The sequence below is a fragment of the Orcinus orca genome, chromosome 2, assembly GCF_937001465.1.
Source record: "Orcinus orca chromosome 2, mOrcOrc1.1, whole genome shotgun sequence".
NCBI lineage: Eukaryota > Metazoa > Chordata > Mammalia > Artiodactyla > Delphinidae > Orcinus > Orcinus orca.
The window spans coordinates 25,175,611-25,190,007 of NC_064560.1; the positions used below are offsets into that span (position 1 = coordinate 25,175,611).

Genomic DNA, 14,397 nt, shown 5'->3' on the forward strand with positions numbered 1-14,397 from the left:
TGTCGGACCAGCTTTTCTTTACAGGTAACGTCTTACTCTGATGTATTTAAGCTGGAGAAGAAATTATCTACGATATAAGAAAGGGAACTGCGGTGAAGTCTTCATAGTAACTGTTTCCGTTTATGAGCTATTGCTATCAAATAAAATTTAAGAATTAATCAAATTAAACTGCCAATTACCCTCAATTTACCCAGGCAACTTCCCCTTGGTACAGGGAGAGGAGCAGGAAGATGGTTTAACCACCCACATTCTTCCCAAATTTGGGAATTCTGCCTTCTGTCCGCTGAGTCCTACGTGCTTTTGTCAATACACAACCGTTCTTACCTACCAGGGGCCTTTAGAACAAAAGAGACCAGCCTGCTACCTCCTTTCCCGACCGGAGGGGTGAGGTGCTCTTTGCCCTAAGCAGTCCCATCACCCCCCAACTGCCAGGCTCCTGCCACCAACAGAGACTGTTCGAGGTTCCCCAATTTCTCTCTTATGTCCCACAAAGACAGCTTTCTGCCAACCATCTGAAAGGACCTTGATAAAGCCAGTCCAAGTCACAGAATGTGCTTTTAAGTTAAATACCGCTCTGTCCTTCTGACCCCCCGATCCCTCCTCAGACAAAATCAACAACCAGCTGGGAGAGCCAGCTCTTTCTCAGGGTGGCTTCTCTGGGCCGACCCAGTCCCTCACTTTTCTCAGATTAGCACACTACAAAGGGTCTTACCATGATGTTGGAGGCCACAACTGTAGGATCATCACACACAGACTCAATGAAAAACACCTGGGATGAAGCAAGACAGAAACGCTAAGAAACAACAAATGTGGTAACACAAAGGGCCAACTTTGGTATCACTGTGATGTCACTACCACACTGGAGCAGAAAGGACCCCACTCATAAATCCCCAAATACAGAAAAAGGAACCAGCCACTCAGTCCTGAGTCCTCTGCACCCGCCCCCAATAGAGGGATGCTCCCCCTCCCTAGTCGCTGTAACCCCCAAGAACCCCCACCAGTCAGGCCCAATCTGTAGGCAGCAAAACCCAGGCAGCGGGAGGGGAAGGCCCGAGCACGGAGCACAGGTGCTCCAGACACAGGAACCAGCCAATCCCTGTGGGGCTTCCCTTGCTCCCGCGCGCTCCGAGGCGAGACGAGAAATCAGGCTCACCTTGAAATCATTTTCTTTGGCAAAATGAAGGATCATGTGTCTCCTCTCTCTAGTAGTATTGGTGGCGTCAAAAACCTGGCAGGGAGAAAGAAGGGCAGTGAACAGAGCCCAGTTTGAGTTGAACAGTGTTTACCAAACCACCAGAGGTCAGGCCTGGTACTTCCTGGGGCTCCAGGAGAGACCTCACCCTCCCAGGCCCCCCACTGCCTCCTCCTGCACTCAAGGATGGAAGGGGAGGGATGGGAAGAGAACTTAAAGCAAAGGAACAACAGCCATACGCAGGGGAGGGAGCACAAGGAAGGGACGCTGGCTCCCTCGGCTGCAGCCGCCCCAGGTCCAGCTGCCTGTGCCCCCGAGTCCGCCGGACGATCACCTTCCCCCCGAGTCCCTGTGCTGCCCTTGCCCCCTGCTTCCCTCACAGCTCAGGCCAGACACCTGTCCCCACTGGAGGTGTCCCCACGCAGCTCTGACTACATTCCCTCCCTCCCAGGGCACCATCCCGCTGGGATCGGAGACAGGGCTTATACTCCAGGCTTACTGCAATTTGGCCCCCTTCCTTCGTCAGGTAACTTTTGACATCTCTCAAGGCAGCCAGCGCACACTGCCTGCAACACACAGAAAGAGCATGGGCGCATCAGAGCCGGGCCGTCGCAGGAGGACGCGCAGGCACCCCCAATTCACCCCAACGAGCAGGGTGACCTGTGATTCTATGGCTAAACTGCTCAGGCAGGCAGGACCGTCAGGCCCGAGGCCCCCGATGGGAGGCCCGAGGCCCCCGATGGGAGCCCCGCACACACGGCTGCGGCACTTGGGACTCGGCCTCGTGCCGGCTGCACACTGAAATTCCCCTGGGAGCTTTCAAAACACGGATGCCCGGGTCCTGCCCACAAATGCCCACTGTACCCATCTGGGCAGGGCTGCGCCCAGCTCCCAAGTGATTCTAAAGTGCAGCTGTCACACTTCAGTTCCCTGGTCACTTGGAGCTGAAAAGAAAATCCTTTTCCCACGTAAACAGATGATTTTGCAGGAAAATGATTTAGCTCATTCCTAATGAGATGTTGTTGTCGGACAGCGGGATCAGTGGGGCTCAGAGGCCGAGAGGCTCCTGCTGATACACAAGGAGGGGGACCAGCTGCCTCTCTCTCACCCAACCTGGTGCTACAGAGCGCCCGTCCCCCTCCGCCCACCGCAGCCCGGGCCTCACTTGCGGACTTTCATGGCCTCCTCATTGTCCGGGCGGAAGAAGTTGTAGGAGCTGTACTGCTTCACGGCCTCCCGGCGGTACTCGCCCACGTTGAACACTGGATGGAAAAGAAAGGTCCCTTAGCTGACCACGCTGACCACCAGAAGGGCCTCCCACGGTCAGGATCGCTCTTTCCAGAAAAGAAAAGCAAGCCGGCACATGACTTGAATAAGATCCCGATAAGACCCGGAAACCAGACAGTGGGCTCTGCGTCCTGCGCCAGTATCGCTTGGCCTGCAAGGCTGCCCAGCTCCCCCAAACCCAGGACCGTGTTTCTCCAGGGTTGCCTCCCATGGCCCAGCCTCCAGGCCGGCCTCTCCAGGCCGGGGCTGGAGCCTGAGCCTGAGAGCAGGTGGCAGCCACAGGCCTAGTGAAAATCGGGGCCATGATGTTCACCAACGCACTGGGGGTGGAGAGAGTGAGGGCTCATACGCATGGCCGGGGCCACAGCAGCCACTCTGCAGATCAGCAGCCCGCGCCCAGGGTGGGCAGTGGGCGCTGAGCCAGTGCTTAGTGTAGGAAGCACTGCGCTGGGCACAGGGCGGGGTGGGCAGCAAACGTGAAAAATCAGTCCCCGTGCTCAACACCCCCCGTGTAGGTGGGAAGACCGGCAAAGATTCGCAAAAATATAATCAATAGTACAGAGCACTTTATGACAGTCAGTGGAGGAGTGTCACAACTAAGGGCTTGGGGAACTTAAAGGAAAAGATCCACACAGACTGCGGTGGTCAGAGAAGGCTTCTTGGAGGAGGTGAGGGCTGAGCTGGGCAGGATGCAGGGCAGTGGGAACCAGACAGCAGCCAGTGGAAAGAGACCCTCCCCCTCCCATACACAGCGGGGTGTGCATACAGGGTGGAGGGCGACACAGCCGGAAAGGAAAGTGTGTCCCTCGACTACAGGGACAGCACCCTGTCAGATGGCCCTGCAAAGAGAGCCCCAGCAGCTGGAGAGGGAAAGGCCATTCTTTTTATGGGGGGGGGGTGGTCATGGCAAGCAGGAGGGTGCCCTCAGCCTGACAGCCCCGGCCTGGGGGCGCAGGCTCACCTTTCGTGGGGACGCCAATCCAGTTGAGGTAGCGGGTCAGCTTCTTGGAGATGTACGTCTTCCCCCGGGCTGGGAGGCCCACCATGACGATCACCGTTGGGGAGTTGGTGAGCTTTGGCCCACAGGCTGGGGAGAGCAACACAGAAAGGGCCATGAATAAAGCAGCCAGCGGGGCCCACGACAGGCTTTAAAGAATTCCACGAGGGACTTCCCTGGCAGTCCAGCAGTTAAGACTCCGTGCTCCCAATGCAGGGGGCATGGGTTCGATCCCTGGTCAGGGAGCTAAGATCCTGCAAGCCTCACGGTGCGGCAAAAAAAAAGAAGAGAAAAGAAAAGAAAGAATTCCACGGAAACACAGCTTTCATTCCCACCTCAAAGCCCCTACATTTTACAATCCAGCGGGACTGGGCCCCTGGTGGCCAGAGCCCTTGGTCACACAGCTCCCTCTTGCTTTGAGGTCCATACGGCAGGGACCCCAAATTCCCAGCCTGACACCTGAGGGCCCAAAACCCAACCAGGAACAAATTACTAACCCCAGAGCAGAAAGCACCCCTGGGGGTGTAAGGCTCACCAGTGATGATGAGGTTATCAGTAGGAGAGGTTGTTTCTGATGCAACATAACATGTAAATCGAGGCGGCAAGTAGGAGCCCTGGGGGGTGGGGCCCCAGCGGCGGCCAAATTACAGACAGAAGCCTATTGTCAATGTCCGCACCGCCATGCACGAAGTCTGCACGGCCTTCCTAAAATAAGTAATTTTTAAAAGGCAATTTTCACAAGTAAGAGTTTATCAAATGCAAGTAGGTCAGGGACCCGGAGGTTGACTCCCACAAATTTATCTGTCCCTGAGACTCTCCTGCCCCTTCCTGCTCCCCGCTTCCACCAGGTCACATGGGCCCCGGCAGGGGTCCCGGAAACCCAGAGCGTCTTGCCTGACTTTGCTGAAAGTCAAAGGGGATTTGCAAAATCCCCTCCTGACTTTGCTGCTGAACCACTGTCCCACGTTCCTCAGAATCTCAACAAAACAGCAGGGAGAGAGGTTTTCACTGGGTTTGAAGAAAGCAGCCCGAAGAACCCTGTTCTGGACATTTCAGGTGCAGTGTTTCCTCGGCTGGTGTCTTGCCCCTGAGATGCTCCGGCATCCTGGTGACGAGAGTGTTCTCGAGCCTGGGGCTGCCCATGGGAGCCAGAGACCAGCCGCTGCCCGCTCCCTGACCCGCAGATGGGAGGCAGGGAGGGCCACCAGGCCACTGACAGCACAGGCTTGAGGAGATGCCTCCTCTTAAGCTGGACACCCCGACACAGCCCCATGATGCTGGGCCTGGGTGGCCAAACTGAGGTCACGTGTCCAAACACCGGCCGTGCTGTTGCAGGGTCTGCTCCTGGACCTGCAGGCTGGGGCCACAGAGGCAGCCAGCACCGCACACAGGGGCTGTGTCTCCTTTCATGTTTCTAGACCATCGGTGACCTTCTCCACACAGAGCGAGGAGAAGGCAAAAGGCCATCGGGAGGCCAGGAGACACGAGGGAGCCACAGAAACCCCTGGCTGGGATTCCCCAGCAGCCATCGGCCGGGAACAAACAGGTTCCTAGAAGACAGAGGCCATTTCCCTGCCCTGCGTCAGCGCACGAGTGGGGCAAAGACGCGCCGGTCGGCCACGTGTCACTCTGGCAACTGCAGGTGACACATGAGAAAGTGAAAGTGTCCTCGCCTGTGCCTGGAAACGATACTCATTCTGCTCACCCTTCCCCCAAGCCACCGGTTTTCCCCTGGTCTTATCTGATGTCCCCACATGCCACTGCTCTCAAGAGCATCGCACACAGAGACAGACGTGCGCACGTGCACGCGCACACACACACACACACACTCTCAGCTGTGCACATACATGGAATACTTTTGTTGGACTCATGCCAAGGAAACAGAGACAGAGGCTGACTGATTTATCAAATCGGGGATTACTTCTATATCCACTAATCGTATGCACAAATCTCTGGCAGTAGGACACTTGGGGAGGAAAAAAAAAAACCCCATAAAGACACGGCAGAGTAGATATCTGAAGCCAAAAATTCAAGCTGGATCTCAAACCCAAACAAACCATCCCTCCTTTGTCTGGCGAAGCAGAAATGATTCCTCTCTTCCTTTGGCTTCTTGCGTGAGATTCAGAGAGCTGCCAGAGGGATGGCCAAAGGTGCCTGCAGCTGCCCCTCCGCCCAGGGGTCCCCAAGACAGAAGGGAAACCACGAAACCTTGTGGCTAAACCTTCGGGTTTTACTCTTCTTCATCCCTGTCCCCTCTTTTTTTTAAACTCACGACACATCTCAAAGTGCTTCCACGGTCCTATAATCACCTGCCTCTGCTTCAGTTCCCCTCTGACTCTCAGTTTCTTCTTCTCTGCAGACCTTTTTAACCCTCCCACCTCTCATACCTTCCTCCCTGGAGCTCTGCCTTTTCGTCTTCCTCCCCAACAGCACAGGGATTTTCACAAGATTTTCCAAAAAGTACTTGTGTGTAAGGGGATACACAGAGGTTAGTGGGGTAAAGAAGCAGTCGTCTGAAGCCCCTGGACAGAGGCTGCATTCGCAGGTTCCAATTCCAGCCCTGCTCCCTGACTGAGCTGCTAACCTCTCTGATCTATGTAACCCACTGCCTCAAGCAGGCAGGACAGCTGTCCCGGCCCGCGGCATGGACACCACAACGCAGGCTCAGAAAATAAAAGAAACCAATGGAAGACACTGCCGCTGCTCCCATACCTCCTGCAAGCTTTCTTCTACTCAGAGGCGCTCCTAAATGTTAACCTCAAAAAGATGCCACATCACTTGTGCTCTTTCCCTACGAGTAGGTAAGTCATGTTTCAGTGCCGAGTTTCAGGGGAACTAATGGAAGACTGACGGCCAAGCTGTAGCTGTAGACAGGGCCAGTGCTCAGGATAGCCCCATGGAAGTTCCACGGCCGGGTGTCTACAGTAACCATGGCAACCTGCTCCCCTGCCGCTGCCCGGCAAGGGCTGTGACACTGCGGTGATGCCACTGCCCAAGAAGGGCTCTCTGGGGAATGGGTCCATGTGATTGGCCCTGGACTGTGCTCCGCTGGACACAAACTCTCTCCTGAGATCACACCAGCCCAGAGAGTCTGCTTGGTCCGTGTTAAGAATACACATCTAGGGACTTCCCTGGCGGTCCAGTTGTGGAGACTTCGCCTTCTGATGCAGGGCCTGTGGGTTTGATCCCTGGTCAGGAAGCTAAGATCCCACATGCCTCGTGGCCAAAACACCAAAACATAAATCAGAAGCAATGTTGCAACAAATTCAATAAAGACTTTAAAAACGGTCCACATCAAAAAAAAAAAAAATCTTAAAAAAAACAAAACAAAACATCTAAGTGAGCTTGCCCCACGCAGGTGGGCTGAGGCTCTGCGGGGTAGAGAGACCCCAGCTCAGCAAAATCTCTTTTCAAAGCTCTTCTGGACTGTGTGGTGGATGCCAAACTCATTCATTGCTTTGCACGCACATTTTAACTCGCGCCTAACCTTTGTGCAGCAAACGGCCCTCCCGACCCGACACGCTCTCCGGCAGACAGCGAGGGATGGGCATTTTAGTGAATCAGTTGACAACACAAGAGCATGGTGGCTGAGAGGGTCTAGAGCCAAGCAGAGTTCAAGGCCGGGCTCTGACACTTCCTCGGGCCGTGGACAAGTTACTTGATCTCTCAGGGTCTCGGTTTTCCCTTTCTGTGAAATGCAGGGATGCTTCAGAAAGGTTCTCGGGAGGATTAATCACAAGATAATATGTGTAAGATACTTGCTACGTTGGCCTCCGTCAGCCATTAAGGCTTCATCATCCCAGACACGAGGGAACTAGGACCCACAAGTGAAGGAGGTCCCCCTGCACAGGCAGTGAGGGACAGACCTGGAGCTCACCTCCATCTTTCTCACCCGCAATCCTTCAGTCCCTCCTTCCTCAATCAGTGGTTCTCAACCAGTGGCTGAACCTAAGAAGCTTTTTAAAACCAGGATGCCCGGGCCCCACCTGCAGCAATTCTCACGTGGTGTGGGGTACCAGCATGGATTTTTTTCCCAAAGTCTCCCCTAAATGATTTTAATGTGAAGTCAGGGCCAAGAATCACCTCTATAAATTATAGTGGCCACCCAAGGATAAGGTCAGGATTTCTCTGGAAGGTTTCCTTCCCTTCCTTCCCTCTTTAGGTTGGAAAACCATCAGTGGAGCTAAGCCCCTGCTGAGATGAAACCTCCTCTCAGCAGACAGTACACAACCTACTTTACAGAGATGAGGAAACTGGATTCCGAGTGGGGAAACGATAAGTAAGTCCAGACCTGTACACAGAACTCTCAGCTTTCTGTGATGACAAACAGAAAGGATCGCCAGCTCTCGCCAGTCGAGGATTTACTTCTTTGTATATTTAGCTGATTCACCAAGTCAGTAAGTCTCCCTGAGTTACGGTCTGCGCTTGAAGGAAGCTGCAGGTTTTGTAAGAAGCACTTACCACCATGAAGGTGTAGCGACGGGGCCCCTCACCGATGTGTTTCAGAGGTGGAAATACCACCAAACGAATCAATCTGGGGCTTTGTACCGTGCTTGTTTGACTGCTCTTTATATATCAGCAGTAGTGTTTCCGCTGCCCTCTTGTAGTTTTCACATCTCAGAGGAGGCTGCCGTACACCCCCAACTAGGACAGCACTTAGAAAGACGGGAACAGGTTCAGAAGGGAGAAAATCCACCCAGTGTTCCGAATGCCATGAGAGAAGGGGGGAGGGGCAGGGAACCTGGAAAGACGCCAAGAAGGGATACCCTCTCTTCGCTATTGGATGAGAGACAAATGTGACTATATAAACGGTGACAGACACTGCTACTTAAAATAATGGCATGTAAGCAGTAAATATCCAGGGTACAGATATTTTCATAAGAAAAAACCATAACCCCACAGCCACAGGCAGGGATTCCAGGAGTGGGCGGGGACAGGAGACTTAATCCATCAGCTTTAGCAAGCCCCCCCACCCCCCACCTCAAGCCGTGAATTGTTCCGACAGGGATTTTCAGGCAAATCTCTCATCTGCGTGTGAGACGTGCAGACTGATAGATTCTAATGGATGGGTCTGTGAAGCCTGGAGGAAAAGCATGGCTGCATACTTGTGTCTCTCACAATCACGCGGCTGAGTGGACGCCAGCCAATCTCAGCACCCCGGCCCCGGCTGGACCTCCCAGCTCTCACCCCACCGTGAACCCCGGGGAACGACTAAATGTGCGTGCGCATTTGTATGCGCATACATACAGGCGTTTAGAGAACCAACCCATATTTGTATGACCCATTACAGTTCACCGAGCACTCCATCAATATCTTTTATTCAAAAGTCAAAAAGGCTGGGGCTGTTTCTGCATCTCGCCATCTCCCTCAGGATTTCAGGCGGGGCATTCCTCACTACCAATAGGTTTTACAGAAATACAACCAGACCGTGGTCAGCCTGTTCAGTGAGCTATGTAAGAGCATACCTGAAAGGCTGGTGGAACAAGACACCTGCAAGGCCCCCAGCCCTCGGCTACCTTGTAAAGAAGCCCAGCTGTCCTTCAGGCTTCTGTAGCCCGCTGGACCAGAGGGGTCAAGCTGGTGGAGGAGCACCCCCCCCGCCCCCAGTGTGGGGAGCACCTGGCCAGGTCCCCATCAACAGGATGACCTAGGAGCACCCCAGGGCCAGCTCTCCCAACCTCCTGGGGCAGGTCCGGGGTTGGTGGGGGGGGGGGGTGATTCACACCTGGGCAAAGCCTGGGGAAGAGGAGCTGTCATCGTGGCCTTGGTGACCATCCCCTGAGAAACGTGGCAGCAGAGAAGGTCAGCAGGCCACCTAGTGCCCAGGCTCTGTGGATGCCTAAAAACCACCTGGAGGGTTTGCACTTGGAAGCCCACGTTTACCTCAGGCAACCTGACCTGACCTGGAGCAAAACACGGCTATCTCAGCCTGGCCACCTGACAGGCTCCTGGGCGGGTTCCCTGGAGGAGGAGTGTCGCCTTCAAACCACCCGCACCACCCTTTTAAGAGGTGCTCTCTCCCTGGCTGGGGACGGAGCCCAAGGTAAACCTTCCCAAAGCATTTATGGGCCACGACGGACAGGGCGAGGAGGTGAACTGCCAGCAAATTCCGAGCTCAGTGAGTGTGTGTACACGCGCGCGCACGTGGGAAACGTTGCCAACTGTGCAGTCACCCATCCGCAGACACCCCCCCCCCAAACCTGCACAAAGACTTGGTTCCAGACAACTCTCTTGTAGGCTCCAGCACAGGAGCTAGAGGTGGGAGCGCGGAAAGGAAGAGAGGAGGGAGGTAGACAGCAGTAAAGAGAGAGAAGACAGGTAAAAACCAGAACTAGAGAGAGGAGATTAGAAATTCATAGAAAGAAGGAGAGAAAAACAGGAGATATATATAGAGAAACATATAGAAAGATGGAGTGAGAGGGAGTGGAAATACAGAGGTTGAGAGATAAATATATAGGAGGAAAAGGCGAGATGGAAAGAGGTAAAAAGGAAGGAGGGAAGGAGGGGGAGAGAGAGGAGGGGAGGTAGCGACGGACAGAGAAAGCGGGCTGAGACCCGCGGAGGCGCGGCGGGCGCCCAGGAGCGGGGCCCGGGCCGGGGGACACGCAGACGTCCCTTCCCACGCCTCCCCGAAGCGGAGACCTTCTGCCGCGCTCCGCGCTTCCCGTCCCGTGCGCTCGCTGTTTCCGGGTCCCTCTGCGCTCCCGGCGCGAGCGGAGTGGAGCTCCGCGGAGACCGCGGGCCGGGCCACAGCGCCCCCGACGCCGGCCAGGGTAGGCGCAGCGCCCGCGCCGTCCCCGCCTCGCGCCGAGGCCGGCGGGGAGGAGCTGGGGGCGCCTGGGCCGGGCCTCGGGGACGGCGTGGAGGGCGGCGCCCGGCCCGCCCGAGCGCGCCGGAGGAGGGGAGCCGGCACAAAAGCGCCCGGCCGGCGCCCGCCACACAATGGCCTCGCTGTCCACACGGCGCGCCCTCCCCGGCAGCCCGGCCCCGCGCACGTCTGCACTCACATCTGGGCAACGAGGGGCGGTGGTCGACCGGGATCCAGATCTTCTGCACCCGGCTCTGAGTCAGCTCCAGGGGCATCTTCTCAGCCGAGACTCGGCGGCCCTCCGCCCCTTCTGAAGAATTCAGACTTGGGGAGGAGAGCGGTCTGGCGACCCCCGAAACAAAGGGGGGAGGAGGTGCGTGCGTGAGAGCGCGGCTTTTTGGAAACGTGCTTTGTGCTAAATCACGGACGCTCGCCCGAGGCGTGAGGCTCCCAGAGAGGAGCGGGAGGGCTGGGGCTGCACCCTTAGCTCCCGCAGGGATGGACTCGTCCGCTCGGGAAGCCCCGGGATGCTCGGAGCGCCGTGACAGCCGCGGTCCCTGTGCGCTGGCTCGAGTGCGCCGCGGTCCACATCAACTCGCCTCCTCTCTGGCTCTGCTGGGATGCACAGCGCTCCTCCCGGGCTTTTAAGAATCCGGGCCGGCAGAGACGCACACGTCAGCCCCGGGGCGGGGACGCATTCCTCGTGTTCCATCCCCCTTTCACGTGGAAGGAGGGTGGCCCAGCCAGGAGACAGCCTGCTGGCGCCCCCTGCAGGCCGGCGACACCGGCGTGCCCGGCTACTGAGGTCCCCCGGATAACGCCCTAAACCAGCCCTGGCTGAAAGTGCTACTCCGTGAGCCTCCTCCTATCATCCCCTAAAAGCGACCTGCGCAGCCTCCCAGAATAATCAACTCAACTGCGCTGGGAGGAAAGAAACAGCACCGTCCACTGTGGTCCACGAAGCCCCTCTGCCGAATCACCTGGCATGCTTAATGCATACTGCGGACTCGGTCTCTCTGGGAATGGGACCCCCATACTCTGCATTTTTAGCACGCGCTCCGGGTCAGGCACAGTCAAGGTGAAGACGCGGGTTTCGGGTTAAAGGTTGCAGAGAGGTTAGAGGGGACGGGGGCGGGGGTGGGGGGTGTTGTCTCTGCTACCCTAGAGGGAAGCCAGAGGGAGGATGCTGAGAGCGCCTGTGGGTCACTCCTTGCCGGAGCTGCTCCCTAATAATACCTGTGAGTCACCCACCACCCACGGGGAGAGGGCTTCCCTGGTCTTTCGTCCTCACCACGCCCAATTTCCTGAATTCCTTAGAAACCCCAACTAGTGCTGAACATTGCTCCCCCGACACCCAGCCCCCAAGACCTGGAACCCCGGGTCCCGGAATGTCGGGCACGAGGAGGGGGTGGGAGAGACCCGGAGGCTGGACCAAAATGGAACGTGGCATCTTGGTTTTCACGGTCACCGTTTACAATATTTTCGATATACCTTCATCTCTCCGAGTAAAAAAAATAGATCCTATTCCGACCTGCAATTCATTACTTGGCTGCAAGCCCCGGAATAACTATTGGGAGGCGTCACCATGATTGTGCAAACCCCTAAAATTCGTGCCATTTAACCGGCGCAGCCCTACTGCATCTCTTCCTCGCCAGTTTTTGGTGTATGTGTCCCTTCTGCATCCCCGGTCCCCGCAGCTTTGCATCAGCAGGCGACATGTGGCAGTCGTGTAGTCAGGTCGGTGGCCGCCCCGTGAAGATCTGGGCTGCTTTGAGCGGGGGCTGCCGCCCGCACAGGGCATGGCATGTATGTGACTTTGGAACGCGATGCCTCGGTGCGCAGCGCAGCCCTGCCCTGCAGAGGTGTATCCCTCACGCTGGGCTGCGCCGTGATTGGAAGGAGGCGGCGCTCGCTGAAACCCACACCGCCACGGAACAGTCTGCGCAGAGGCTGCCACACGTCGCTCACGTACCGCATGGCTCGGCTGGGACGGCGCCCGCTCCCTGGCGGCCGTCAAGCTGCTCCCGCCTGCCCCGCCCCCCCGCGCCTCCCCCTTCCCCTCACCCCAGCCTGCCCAGAGGCGGGGAGCGCCCAGCGTCGCCCATCGGGCGGGTGCCCCAAAACACCCCCCAGCCGGACCTCCACCCCAGGCACACCCCCCGTCCAGGCATCCCCCTCCCAGCCCGCCCAGGGTCGCGGAGCGCCCAGTGTTGCCCACCCGGCGGTACCCTCGACCCCTTCCCACGCCCCGCGCCCCGACGCCCACTCTAAGCACCCTACTAGCCCGGGAATCCCCCACTTTCTCCGCATCCCAGCCCAGGGACGAGCGTCGCCTACCGAAAGGGTGCCCTTGACCTCCTCCTCCCCCCGCCCCGCCCCCACCCTGGGTACCCCCCCACTTCCACCCCCACCTCCCTCTCCTGAGTCCCTGCTCTCCTCCCTCCCACAGCTTTGCTGACAGTCTGGTTTCGGCGTTTGGGCAGCTGTTCAGAAACCCGAGTGCACTGCATTTGGACTTGTTTTTCTGTACCGGGAGCAAATGCCAGAGATGACACCCTATAGCGCCCCAGAGAGAGTCCCACTCCACTCCTGAAATAAGAATGGTCTGATCCAAAGAGGAAAATAGCAGCGAGGGAGCGCTGGCGCCCGCGCCGGAAAGTCGCCACCTCCAGATCGCTGGGGCCGGGGTGGGGACGGCTGCAGCCCTACAGGCTTGCACACTTGTCTCTCCCGGAGGACCCAGTGTACCTGGTGTACCCGCGTGCCTGTACTTGCCCACCGATTTCTTTGCACACGCTGAAGGGCAAGGCAGGGGATGGGGGTCCAAACTTGAAAACAACTGTGGGTCTCAGCTCAGCGGGAGAGCGGCCACACCAGTGAAGACACATCTTTAATCTCGTCATCCGGATGATGTGTCCGACCAGGGTCCAGCTCTGAGGGCACGAGGCGGTTGACATTCCTCGGAGCTTCTAGCTAAGTATTCACACTCCACACCCAGACCTGGTGCCTTCCCGGCCCGGGTGTCGGTAACGCCTAGAGCCTCAGGCGACCTGGCTACAGAGCAGAGATTTTCTCCCTCATCACCTCCTACACCTAATGGGGGCCAGCAAATGGAAGTTTCAAGTAATCCCCCTCCCACTTCTGATATCTAAGTGCAAACAAACTGGGAATGAGTGGGGGACTCGGACAAATGTACACTTTAAAATAAAGGGGGGGCAGCTAGAACTGGTGTGGCCCTTGCAATCCTCAAGTGCTATACATTAGCGTAGCATCCTTCTGGAAGCTGACACTGATTGACTGCAATGCCGTTTACAAACAACCCAACTGCATCTGAACTCCAAGAACGTACTGGTTCAGTGTTTACTGTTTCAGACGTCCACCTCTTTCCCTAGTTCTGCCAAAGACCGCATCTGTATCTAACTATCCAGGGCTTTGACCAACCCCCCCACCCCCAAGCAGACGATCAGAACGCCGTCCTTCAGAAAAGGCAGCAGAGAATGTAAAAATTCCTCGAATACGATGATGCTTTTGCAGATAGGACAGCTCCAAGTACTGGGGCAGGTGGTGGGGGAGTCTATGACCCGTGGTCCTAGGCATTATTAAGGCTAGAAGGAATTTTCCAGATAATCCAGTCATCCTTTTCAATGAGTAAAGGGAAGTTTAGCGATTAGAGGAGTTAGAACTAGGCCAAAGGTCAAGGAACACAGCCAGTTAGGACCCTCTACTTGACACAGTGGGCAGATGGCCCCCAAGGGACTTGTGATGACTACAGCCTGACCCGGGGGTGCTGAGTGGAGTCCTGATGAGGGGCAGAGCACACTGTGGCTCAGACCATCTCACCCAGAACAGCTGAGCAGTCTGGCAGGCGAGAGCAGGGAAAGCCCTTCTTGCACAGTAGTGCCTCTTGCGGTGCTTATTTATAGCGAATTCCTTAGCTAGCTCCAGACTCAGAAAGGATGATGGGGGTGGGTTTTCTCCACGACCTCTCTCTTCTCAGTTCCCTCTGCCGGCCAAAGGCGTCTAACCCTCACCCCTGCTCCCCCATGCTGCTGTGAATTCAGCCAAAAGCAACCCCATTTCCACGATCAGAAGCCAGTGGGCCAGATTGAAACC

At 56.6% G+C, this 14,397-nt stretch overlaps 1 protein-coding gene across 9 annotated transcripts in view; it reads right to left on the reverse strand.

Annotated features, from left to right (window-relative positions):
* The window catches only part of PFKFB3 (6-phosphofructo-2-kinase/fructose-2,6-biphosphatase 3), an 85,461-nt gene that overhangs the window by 14,890 nt on the left and 56,174 nt on the right, over window positions 1-14,397 (reverse strand). For 5 of the 9 annotated variants that reach the window (XM_033409138.2, XM_012537386.3, XM_012537385.3 and 2 more), the window contains exons 1-6: window positions 10,484-10,707; window positions 3,441-3,566; window positions 2,358-2,454; window positions 1,692-1,758; window positions 1,154-1,228; window positions 713-769 (exon numbers count right to left, since the gene is read on the reverse strand). In XM_033409138.2, the coding sequence (XP_033265029.1) occupies window positions 713-769; window positions 1,154-1,228; window positions 1,692-1,758; window positions 2,358-2,454; window positions 3,441-3,566; window positions 10,484-10,559 (498 nt within the window). In that variant the 5' untranslated portion in view covers window positions 10,560-10,707. Of the gene's footprint in view, window positions 1-712; window positions 770-1,153; window positions 1,229-1,691; window positions 1,759-2,357; window positions 2,455-3,440; window positions 3,567-10,483; window positions 10,873-13,032; window positions 13,616-14,397 lie in introns of those variants that run through there. The other 4 variants (XM_049704808.1, XM_049704809.1, XM_033409137.2 and 1 more) reach the window with 4 other exon arrangements.